Here is a 12,775-nt window from a genome sequence, read left to right on the forward strand (position 1 = left end):
CGTCTCACGCGGTCTGCACGTCCAGCACGAACGCTGGTCCAACTGAGGCGCCAGGTGGAAATGGCATGGCAAGCCGTTCCACAGGACTACATCCAGCATCTCTACGATCGTCTCCATGGGAGAATAGCAGCCTGCATTGCTGCGAAAGGTGGATATACACTGTACTAGTGCCGACATTGTGCATGCTCTGTTGCCTGTGTCTATGTGCCTGTGGTTCTGTCAGTGTGATCATGTGATGTATCTGACCCCAGGGATGTGTCAATAAAGTTTCCCTTTCCTGGGACAATGAATTCACGGTGTTCTTATTTCAATTTCCAGGAGTGTATATTCAACACACCAACGTGAATAGTCGTTTTGTTGCCAGTTTCCCCCAATGATGTATATATTGGGTCTTTTCAAAGTTGGATACAGTTACGTGTCCATTCAGTGGAGAATAATGCCACGGAGGCGTAGTGTGTGCAGTCTAGCGCCGCAGCAGAGCGGGCCGAGTGAGAGCCGTTGCGGCGCGCACAGTGGTTGCTGACCTGGCTGGACGGCGCGCGCGGCCGGCGTGAGCCCCGCGCTGCTGCTGGCTGCGTGGGCGGCGGGCCGCTCCTGCTCCACCCCGGCCTGCTCGATGTGGCTCAGCGACAGCGAACGGCCCTGCGGACACACACAACACACAGCGTCACACCTCTCTCTCTCTGCTGCCAGTCATTACTACTGTCTGTCGTTATTACTCTTATCATCATTATTACTCCTATTATTACTATTGTTGCCGGCAATAACTACATTAGTTCATAGCATTAGAAGGGATATTTTGAAAGTAGCACACATCTCCAGAGTGAGACTTTCACTCTGCAGTAGCGGAGTGTGCGCTGATATGAAACTTCCTGCCAGATTAAAACTGTGTGCCGGACCGAGACTCGAACTCGGGACCTTTGCCTTTCGCGGGCAAGTGCTCTACCAGCTGAGCTACCCAAGCACGACTTAAGGCCCGTCCTCACAGCTTTGCTTCCGGCTGTACCTCGTCTCCTACCTTCCAAACTTCACAGATCGCTACCTCGGAGACGCTGTGCCCCATCGCTCGTGCGCCGTCTATAATACCACGTTCAGACTGACTCAAATCATGATAACTTGTCGTTGTAGCAGCAGTAACCGATCTGACAACTGGCCCAGACACTTGTTGCCTTATATAGGTGTTGCCGACCGCAGCGCCGTATTCCGCCTGTTTACATATCTCGGTATTTGGATACGCGTGCCTATGCCAGTTCTTTGGTGCTTCAGTGTATTTCAGAACGTCTGTTACTTTCTGAATAGCCCTCGTTATACTGTCATCACTACAGACGATAAAATCACATTAATACTATTTGTCAAGTGAAAACTGTTATTTCTCATGTTGCTTAAAATCCGTCTTGATTGCAAAAAAAATTTTTTTTTTATTATTCATATGACCGGTTTCGGTTCATTCAGAACCATCTTCAGATCTGATATTTTCGTTACAGGAGTAACCCGTCCAAATCCAGTAACTTTCACATGCTACGTCACATCATGTGTGAAAGTTACTGGATTTGGACGGGTTACTCCTGTAACGAAAATATCAGATCTGAAGATGGTTCTGAATGAACCGAAACCGGTCATATGAATAAAAAAAAATTTTTTTTGCAATCAAGACGGATTTTAAGCAACATTATAAAAACACTGATTGCTGTTATCCCATAAGACATTATGTCTGTTTTTGCAAATGTTAGTTCTCAAGTAACTATGATGTAAAAAAGGTACTGATGTAAGGGAGGACCTTATGGCCCTAATCATATCGGATAAATAAATAAACAAGAAACAAATAAATAATTAGTTGTAGGTTATTAAATGAGAGAAACAGAGTCGTAACATTAAATTACATTATGGACTGCAGACATCGCCAGGACGCACTTTATTGATGTCAGAAATATGGTCTTTACACACACACACACACACACACACACACAAACTATATATATATATATATATATATATATATATATATATATATATATATAGGGTGAGTCACCTAACGTTACCGCTGGATATATTTCGTAAACCACATCAAATACTAACGAACCGATTCCACAGACCGAACGTGAGGAGAGGGGCTAGTGTAGTTGTTTAATACAAACCATACAAAAATGCACGGAAGTATGTTTTTTAACACAAACCTACGTTTTTTTTAAATGGGACCCCGTTAGTTTTGTTAGCACATCTGAACATATAAACAAATACGTAATCAGTGCCGTTTATTGCATTGTAAAATGTTAATTACATCCGGACATATCGTAACCTAAAGTTGAAGCTTAAAACCTCCAACGTTCAGTTGCGTTTTGTAGCAAACACTGGCGTCGTCACCGCTTTCACCCGTTTCATGTGGCGCTACATCAGCAATTACACGGTGATGACTTTAATCATCGAGTGCAATTCTCTCGCCCGCATCTCGTGGTCGTGCGGTAGCGTTCTCGCTTCCCACGCCCGGGTTCCCGGGTTCGACTCCCGGCGGGGTCAGGGATTTTCTCTGCCTCGTGATGGCTGGGTGTTGTGTGCTGTCCTTAGGTTAGTTAGGTTTAAGTAGTTCTAAGTTCTAGGGGACTGATGACCATAGATGTTAAGTCCCATAGTGCTCAGAGCCATTTGAACCATTTTTTTTGCAATTCTGTCAATGGGCATTAACAGAGAATGCGTTGCAGTTCTACCTGTTTACAGATGAAGCGTGTTTCACAAGCCACGGGGCAGTGAATCTACGGAACATGCATTACTGGTCCGTGGACAATCCTCGCTGGCTCAGACAGGTAGAGCGACAGCGACCGTGGACTATAAATGTATGGTGCGGAATCATTGGCGACCACCTCATTGGTCCTCACTTCATTGCAGGGGCCCAAACAGCTGCAACATACATCGCGTTTCTACAGAATGATCTGCCAACGTTGCTCGAAAATGTCCCACTGGAAACGCGTCGACGTATGTGGTATCAGCATGATGGTGCACCTGCACATTCCGCAATTAACACTAGGCTGACCCTTGACAGGATGTTCGACGGGCGTTTCATAGGACGTGGAGGACGCATAAATTGGCCAGCCCGTTCTCCTGATCTTACTCCTCTGGACTTCTGTCTGTGGGGTACGTTAAAGGAGAATGTGTACCGTGATGTGCCTACAACCCCAGAGGATATGAAACAACGTATTGTGGCAGCCTGCGGCGACATTACACCAGATGTACTGCGACGTGTACGACATTCATTACGCCAGAGATTGCAATTGTGTGCAGCAAATGATGGCCGCCACATTGAACATCTATTGGCCTGACATGTCGGGACACACTCTATTCTATTCTGTAATTGAAAGCGGAAACCACGTGTGTACGTGCACCTCACCTCTCGAGGCAATGTACAGGTGCGTCAGTGAAAAAGACCAATAAAAAGGTGTTAGCATGTGGACGTAATGTGCTGGTCCAGTCTCTTCTGTACCTAAGGTCCACCACCGTTCCCTTTGGATCCCTACGTAATTCGGTGCTCTCCGATACACACGATCGAACAGCGGAGTAGTGGTACTGAAGCGTGAACTTTAGGTTACAATATCTCCGGATGTAATTAACATTTTACAATGCAACAAACGGCATTGATTACGTATTTGTTTAAATGTTCAGATGTGCTAACAAAACTAACGGGGTCCCATTTAAAAAAACGTAGGTTTGTGTTAAAAACATACTTCCGTGCATTTTTTTTTATGGTTTGTATTAACCAATTACACTAGCCCCTCTCCTCACGTTCGGTCTGTGGAATCGATTCGTCAGTATTTGATGTGGTTTACGAAATATATCCAGCGTAACGTTAGGTGACTAACCCTGTATATAATGTGTGTGTCTACGTGTAAAGACTACACATATACGGCGTAATGGGTAGTAGTGCAGATATTTTCAACACCATTACTTCAGTATTTACTTTATTTGCAGACTAATAATTATAGCTACTAGGAGTTGCGTGTTTTTAGGGTGGGTAGGGTCTCCAAGTACGTGTGGCAAGAGCAAGCCATTAATGTTTATCTTCCCCTGGGCAGCGGGTGACGTGTTCAAGTGTCGACACATGGATGCAAAGTGATCAATCTACACTGACCGGCATGGTACACTTAATGGTAAATTATGTGTTTGTGGAAAAACAGACATAGAGAAAGAAACAATTAACATACTGATGTCGGTATATACTAACAAGGGAACCTCCCCATCGCACCCCCCTCAGATTTAGTTATAAGTTGGCACAGTGGATAGGCCTTGAAAAACTGAACACAGATCAATCGAGAAAACAGGAAGAAGTTGTGTCGAACTATGAAAAAAATAACCAATATATACAAACTGAGTAGTCCATGCGCAACGTATGCAACATCAAGGAACCTGTGAGCATACGAGCGCCGTGGTCCCGTGGTTTGTGTGAGCAGCTGCGGAACGAAAGGTCCTTGGTTCAAGTGTTCTGTCGAGTGAAAAGTTTAATTTTTTATTTTCAGACAATTATCAAAGTTCAGGCACTCACACACAATCAATTTCGCTCTCCAAAATTCCAGGACATGTTCAGATTTGCTTGGACATATGCAGGAATTGACGGTCTACACACGGAAACATATGAAAACGTAAAAAACATATGTTTTGACAGAGCACAGGGAAAACTGTGGGACTGTGAAACTGTTGCATTCATTTGTTGCAGTTTGTGTGACAAACTCTTATGTTTTCATCACTTTTTTGGGAGTGATTATCACATCCACAAGAAAACCTAAATCGGGCAAGGTAGAAGAATCTTTTTACCCATTCGCCAAGTGTGCAAGTTTGGTGGGTCGACAACATATTCCTGTCATGTGACACACATGCCGTCACCAGTGTCGTATGAATATATCTGACGTGTTTTCCTGGATCAAATGTTTTCGGTTCCCATTGGAGAGGCATGTCCTTTCGTCTACTAATCGCACTGTTTTGCGGTGCGGTCGCAAAAAAAGTTCATATAAAGATATGTCCGAAAATCCTTCATTGTTCGAGTTATTAATGAAAGTTTACAATTTAGGTGAGTGGAGGTCATGAATACATAAAGTCATAATAAATGTTCTCCATGTGGACCTAATGCACATGTTCATTTTGCTTCCTCGCCTCTACATCTACATGTACAAGGTGAACTATAAGAAATAAAATCGTGATAACTTCTGAACGGTTTGTGGTCGGACGGCTGGCCGCGGGGCATGGTGGGAATTATTACGCGCATGATGGTTCGGTTTAGCGACGAAGCCCACTTTCATTTGGATGGGTTCGTCAATAAGCAAAATCGGAGCATCTGGGTGACAGACAATCCTCATTTCACGATCGAGAAGTCTCTTCACCCTCAACAGGTGACTGTGTGGTGTGCAACGTCCAGTCACAGAGTAATAGGTGCGATATTCTTCGATGGTACGGTGATTACTGAACGATATATGGAGGCTTTGGAGGGTGATTTCATTCCTATTATCCAAAGTGACCCTGATTTCGACAAGACGTGGTTCGTGCAAGACGGATCTCCACCCAACCGAAGCAGCAGAGTGTCTGACATCCTGAAGGAGCACTTTGGCGACCGCATTCTGGATCTGGGGTACCCAGAGGCCGCTGGCATAGGCCTCGCTTGGCCGCCGTATTTTCCCGATCTGAACACACGCGGTTCCTTTTTGTGAAGCTATATTACAGATACGGTGCACAGCAGTAACCCCAAAACCATTCCCGAGCTGGAAACAGCTATTCAGGAGGTCAACGACAGCATCGATGTTCCGACACTTGAGCGTATCATGCAGAATTTCGCTATTCATCTGCGCCACATCATCGCCAATGATGGCAGGCATATCGAACGTGTCACAACGTTAAATCCGAATATATGTAGTGACTTTTTGAATAAACTATGTGCACCCCGTAGTTTGTAACTAATTTACGTTTTTTTCATGTTGTGGTCTTCAGTCCAGACACTGGTTTGATGTAGTAATTGTCTCCCTGTATATCAAAACTTGGAACCTTCTTCTGTCCAGTGACATGCCGAATGTTTCTCTATCTTTTATAGTTTGTCTGTAATAAACAACTCAAATGTCTTCTTTCGTTTTGAATCACCCTGTATTTTGCATATGGACTTATTTATGAAAGTCACCGATAACTGGTCGAATTTAGCTCAAATATCAAACAGATGTTGGTAACTTTAATGTAGTATCTCAACCTCTGCGCAATGATCATATTCCATATGAATACAATTTAGCATTCCTGTTTTCAATAGCCCAAGTAACACACTGATTGTTGTCGATAACCTTAAAAGACTCCATTACAACATTTCAAGTTTGAAATACTATCTTCGTGTTGCGAAAATCCAAACTCGACGTTGACACTATTCTATGTGTGAGGTGAACGTGTTTTTAAAGAAGAAAATTACCGCATACAGAAAACAAAAGCAGGAAAGACAATCCTGTTGAATGAGTAAGTACATCTACCAAATAATTTATTGTTTACACTAACAGGTAAAATAATAGACTATTATCATAATAATAATAATACACTCCTGGAAATGGAAAAAAGAACACATTGACACCGGTGTGTCAGACCCACCATACTTGCTCCGGACACTGCGAGAGGGCTGTACAAGCAATGATCACACGCACGGCACAGCGGACACACCAGGAACCGCGGTGTTGGCCGTCGAATGGCGCTAGCTGCGCAGCATTTGTGCACCGCCGCCGTCAGTGTCAGCCAGTTTGCCGTGGCATACGGAGCTCCATCGCAGTCTTTAACACTGGTAGCATGCCGCGACAGCGTGGACGTGAACCGTATGTGCAGTTGACGGACTTTGAGCGAGGGCGTATAGTGGGCATGCGGGAGGCCGGGTGGACGTACCGCCGAATTGCTCAACACGTGGGGCGTGAGGTCTCCACAGTACATCGATGTTGTCGCCAGTGGTCGGCGGAAGGTGCACGTGCCCGTCGACCTGGGACCGGACCGCAGCGACGCACGGATGCACGCCAAGACCGTAGGATCCTACGCAGTGCCGTAGGGGACCGCACCGCCACTTCCCAGCAAATTAGGGACACTGTTGCTCCTGGGGTATCGGCGAGGACCATTCGCAACCGTCTCCATGAAGCTGGGCTACGGTCCCGCACACCGTTAGGCCGTCTTCCGCTCACGCCCCAACATCGTGCAGCCCGCCTCCAGTGGTGTCGCGACAGGCGTGAATGCAGGGACGAATGGAGACGTGTCGTCTTCAGCGATGAGAGTCGCTTCTGCCTTGGTGCCAATGATGGTCGTATGCGTGTTTGGCGCCGTGCAGGTGAGCGCCACAATCAGGACTGCATACGACCGAGGCACACAGGGCCAACACCCGGCATCATGGTGTGGGGAGCGATCTCCTACACTGGCCGTACACCACTGGTGATCGTCGAGGGGACACTGAATAGTGCACGGTACATCCAAACCGTCATCTAACCCATCGTTCTACCATTCCTAGACCGGCAAGGGAACTTGCTGTTCCAACAGGACAATGCACGTCCGCATGTATCCCGTGCCACCCAACGTGCTCTAGAAAGTGTAAGTCAACTACCCTGGCCAGCAAGATCTCCGGATCTGTCCCCCATTGAGCATGTTTGTGACTGGATGAAGCGTCGTCTCACGCGGTCTGCACGTCCAGCACGAACGCTGGTCCAACTGAGGCGCCAGGTGGAAATGGCATGGCAAGCCGTTCCACAGGACTACATCCAGCATCTCTATGATCGTCTCCATGGGAGAATAGCAGCCTGCATTGCTGCGAAAGGTGGATATACACTGTACTAGTGCCGACATTGTGCATGCTCTGTTGCCTGTGTCTATGTGCCTGTGGTTCTGTCAGTGTGATCATGTGATGTATCTGACCCCAGGAATGTGTCAATAAAGTTTCCCCTTCCTGGGACAATGAATTCACGGTGTTCTTATTTCAATTTCCAGGAGTGTAATAAGAATACTTCCCAACTCCTTTCCACTCACTTGTCCATGAACCTCTCCACAAAACATTTAAACCAATACTCAAATAAAATGAAAAAAAATCCATGAATGTATACTTCCTCTCTCTCTCTCTCTCTCTCTCTCTCTCTCTCTCTCTCTCTCTCTCTCGGTCACATAAATACGTACAGACACAGACACATACACGTGTTCATATAAACATAACAGAAATGAATAGACGTTAGTTTTTAGCATATACTTGGTTACGTTGGCAACATGTAAGTGAACGTAAACAAACCAAACAGGATGAGATTTACCTTCAAGTCAAAGTAGGTACGTCTATATTAGTGTTTTGTCAATATTAGTGAAACGCGTCTGGGGAAATAAAATACAACGCAGCAAGAGAAGGCGTCTTTTATTTACAAAACAAATATTTATGTGCTTACTGTGGAGAATGACCACGCGAGCAAACTCGTTCTAAAGTTTGATTTGAGACTCAATTTACGTATTTAATACTACAGTTTTGTCCCAGCTCAATAGTTTTGGCATAACATAAAATGCACTGCGTTTACTCCGTCCTCTAAGCTTTTCGCTGCTATACGAATGATCGAAAGGCAATAACTTCTTAAAATGCTATATATGTCTGACATTATGTGCATTGATGGGGGCGATCTGAATTGTTGTATAGGTCTTAAAAACCAGGTTCGTCAAGGTAGCTCATAAATCTTATCGATTACCGGTCTCCATGTGGCTTGCAAGTTTGTAAATATGAACTTCTGCTAATGTGTTACAAGATCCGACGATAACAACATAGATTTTTAGAAACGAGTACACAATAAAAAGATTAAGAAGCAATCTTGGCGGACCTGGTTTTTAAGAATAATATTTCCGTTCTCTGACCTTTCCACCGAGGTATGAAATATCGAAAGGTAATACTTTTCATAAACACGTAGTTTTTGTAGTTAATTGTTGTACTACATTACACAATGATTTATTTGTCCGACTTTTCGTAGCCAAAGTAAGAGTGGCAAATTAACAGATGGGGCATCAAACAGACTATCATGCAGTGTAGGTTTGTAAAAAGTATTTAATTGCTTGAAAGTAATCGCTTTAATTAAGAAACACTTATTCAGTGATTTGAGGGAACACTGAAATATTTCACGAACAGCTGCTGCTATCTCTGTGAATTAAGTGTCAAGACGCCTGCCTCGGTAGATGCGTGGTCTGCACACTGCATCGCTAACTGACGGGGTCCGGGTTCGATTCCGGCTGTGCCGGAGATTTTCTCCACTCGGGGACTGGGTGCTTTGTTGTTCTTGAAAATAAACATCGACAATCGTACTTTTAATAATTATTTTTTTACTACTAGTTTCAATATTCCATTGGCACTATCTTCAGACACCACTATAACTAGACAAAATCGAGCTTACATCAGACAACAAACCTGATACGTAAGATCAGTTGTCATTACTTAAAAAAATAAATTAACCACACATACCCATCAGTAAAAAGTATAAGAAGAGAGATCAAAGACATCAAGGCGGTAAAATAAAATGCACGATATACAACATTGGTGACATAATTGTCATGTACCCATTAAATGCTTAAAATACAGTGCTAACACAATATTAAGAAACAAAGTAAAACTTCTCATATTGTAGTAACCAGAAAGGCCCTCACCGAAAAATGCACACAATGGTATTACGCACTGTAACGAAACTTTCTGAAAACAGGGAATCTGTCTCTATATATAAATATTGAAAAACGAGGAAGCCAAACAATGAAAGCATAAAAGAAGATAAAAGGAATATTGCAGCCTAACCTAGACAGTGTATATGAATTGTTAAGGAATGCAATCAACGTCAAAAGACTAGAAAACCAGAAATGAGCCATGCATTTAGGTCAAACTAAGAGTGTATGATCGAGAGAGTAATTTTTTTTTAGTACGTAGAAATGACTCATACGTCCTATTACACGTAAGTCATATAAGAAAATCGTTCAGATGACTCTAAGCACTATTGGACTTAACATCTGAGGTCATCAGTCCCCTAGACTAGGAACTACGTAAACCTAAGTAACCTAAGGACATCACACACATCCATGCCCGAGGCAGGATTCGAACCTATGGCCGTAGCAGCCGCGTGGTTCCGGACTGAAGCACCTAGAACCGCTCGGCCACAGCGGTCGGCTACGTCATATCGACCATAAAAACAAATTTCAAAACTGTAACAAAATGTATAAGACACGAGAGAATATAAAACCACAAGTCATTAATAAACCAATGTCTGAAGCTGCGTGTGCGGGCGTAGAAGCTTTGAGGAAGTGAAGTCTAAAAGTCAGTCACCCCTTACAGTAGCTATGACTGTACAACGTAATACGAGAATTATTGTAACAAAAAAAAAAAAACCTATTCGATCGGTATAAACTGTAATGGTATAGAATACAACAGTCTGTGAATAAAACTGATACGTTAAAGTAGTGAGAAAATATGATAGTAAGAAATATGATAGTAAGAAAAAAGGACTGAGGCAGGATGTGGACCAAGTGTTTGTCAAATCGTAGAAACGCCGCACAGATATGGGAGATGAGGCAAGAACGAGCACATACAAAACGCAAACAGGCATATGGATTGTATGTTAAAGTAGTCAATATCTAGGGAACAATCAGAGAGACCATTAATAAGGCAGGGTGCAAACAATCTCGTGTCAGCTGGTCAAAAGCAACATAAATATTAATGATGAGAATGTATAATGCAATAACGAAACGGTTGAAAGCCAAAAGAGATCATTAAAATACGAACTGAAGTAACGTACTGACGGCATGCACACCCGAACCACAAAACCCACTGAGAAGCTAAACAGACTCCGAAGAAACGACCTGTCACTTGGCAATAGAACTTATAGCCCTCTGAACGCTTCGCTACATAAATAAAGAAATAAAAGTGAAACATGATGCTAAAAAACTAACTGTCCCAATATCGTGAAAGTTATGCGGTACCGTAACGCCGTACGTCCGTATCGTCGTAACAGACATTCCACTTTTAAGATGGCTGTATGGACACAAAGTCAACAAATATTGAAAAAAGGAGTGTCAAAAATTCAGCTCTTCAAGGGCTAGCTATTTTGCACATAAAAAGTTACATTGGTGTGCTAAATGACTATGAATGAGCAAAACCTGATAATTTAAAAAGGAACTGGGGAAAACGAATATTTGTGAAATCATTCGTCTAAAAGTACGAAATAAAATAAATTACAGAGACATTTTAAGCACCTTTCAATGGTGATCGAAATCATGTACAGTAAGTGAGGTGCCAATTGAGAACTTAATGTTCAATGTTTAACTCCGAATCTTAGAATTTCGAAGAGTAAAAGAGGAAATTTCTCTAGAGGATTATATAGACTGTGCTGTCTGCTGTTGTTTGGCACATTATTTCCTGTAAATGTTTTCGAGCATTGTTCAAAGAGGCGTGAAATGTTTATGCAATGTGCTTTATTCCGTAGCTTTATAAACATTACTTTACAAAATATTTGATCTTTTGTAATCAAAAACTTTTGTACTGTACAAGACTTGATCACTGTGTAAGCAAGTCATGCATTAGCCACAATTATATATATATATATATATATATATATATATATATATATATATATATATATATATATATATATATACAGGGTTTTTCAAAAATGACCGGTATATTTGAAACGGCAATAAACACTAAACGAGCAGCGATAGAAATACACCGTTTGTTGCAATATGCTTGGGACAACAGTACATTTTCAGGCAGACAAACTTTCGAAATTACAGTAGTTACAATTTTCAACAACAGATGGCGCTGCGTTCTGGGAAACTCTATAGTACGATATTTTCCACATATCCACCATGCGTAGCAATAATATGGCGTAGTCTCTGAATGAAATTACCCGAAACCTTTGACAACGTGTCTGGCGGAATGGCTTCACATGCAGATGAGATGTACTGCTTCAGCTGTTCAATTGTTTCTGGATTCTGGCGGTACACCTGGTCTTTCAAGTGTCCCCACAGAAAGAAGTCACAGGGGTTCATGTCTGGCGAATAGGGAGGGCAATCCACGCCGCCTCCTGTATGTTTCGGATAGCCCAAAGCAATCACACGATCGTCGAAATATTCATTCAGGAAATTAAAGACGTCGGCCGTGCGATGTGGCCGGGCACCATCTTGCATAAACCACGAGGTGTTCGCAGTGTCGTCTAAGGCAGTTTGTACCGCCACAAATTCACGAAGAATGTCCAGATAGCGTGATGCAGTAATCGTTTCGGATCTGAAAAATGGGCCAATGATTCCTTTGGAAGAAATGGCGGCCCAGACCAGTTCTTTTTGAGGATGCAGGGACGATGGGACTGCAACATGGGGCTTTTCGGTTCCCCATATGCGCCAGTTCTGTTTATTGACGAAGCCGTCCAGGTAAAAATAAGCTTCGTCAGTAAACCAAATGCTGCCCACATGCATATCGCCGTCATCAATCCTGTGCACTATATCGTTAGCGAATGTCTCTCGTGCAGCAATGGTAGCGGCGCTGAGGGGTTGCCGCGTTTGAATTTTGTACGGATAGAGGTGTAAACTCTGGCGCACGAGACGATACGTGGACGTTGGCGTCATTTGGACCGCAGCTGCAACACGGGGAACGGAAACCCGAGGCCGCTGTCGGATCACCTGCTGCACTAGCTGCGCGTTGCCCTCTGCGGTTGCCGTACACGGTCGCCCTACCTTTCCGGCACGTTCGTCCGTCATGTTCCCAGTCCGTTGAAATTTTTCAAACAGATCCTTTACTGTATCGCTTTTC

General features: G+C 43.5%; 1 protein-coding gene across 1 annotated transcript in view; it reads right to left on the reverse strand.

Annotated features, from left to right (window-relative positions):
* Positions 1–423: 423 nt before the first annotated feature.
* Positions 424–12,775, reverse strand: part of LOC126108225 (uncharacterized) — a 927,355-nt gene continuing 915,003 nt past the window's right edge. The window contains exon 6 of the mRNA XM_049913457.1: positions 424–642. Within this exon, the coding sequence (XP_049769414.1) occupies positions 424–642 (219 nt within the window). The remainder of the gene's footprint in view (positions 643–12,775) is intronic.

Source organism: Schistocerca cancellata, chromosome 11 (assembly GCF_023864275.1).
Source record: "Schistocerca cancellata isolate TAMUIC-IGC-003103 chromosome 11, iqSchCanc2.1, whole genome shotgun sequence".
In the NCBI taxonomy this organism is placed as follows: Eukaryota; Metazoa; Arthropoda; class Insecta; order Orthoptera; family Acrididae; genus Schistocerca; species Schistocerca cancellata.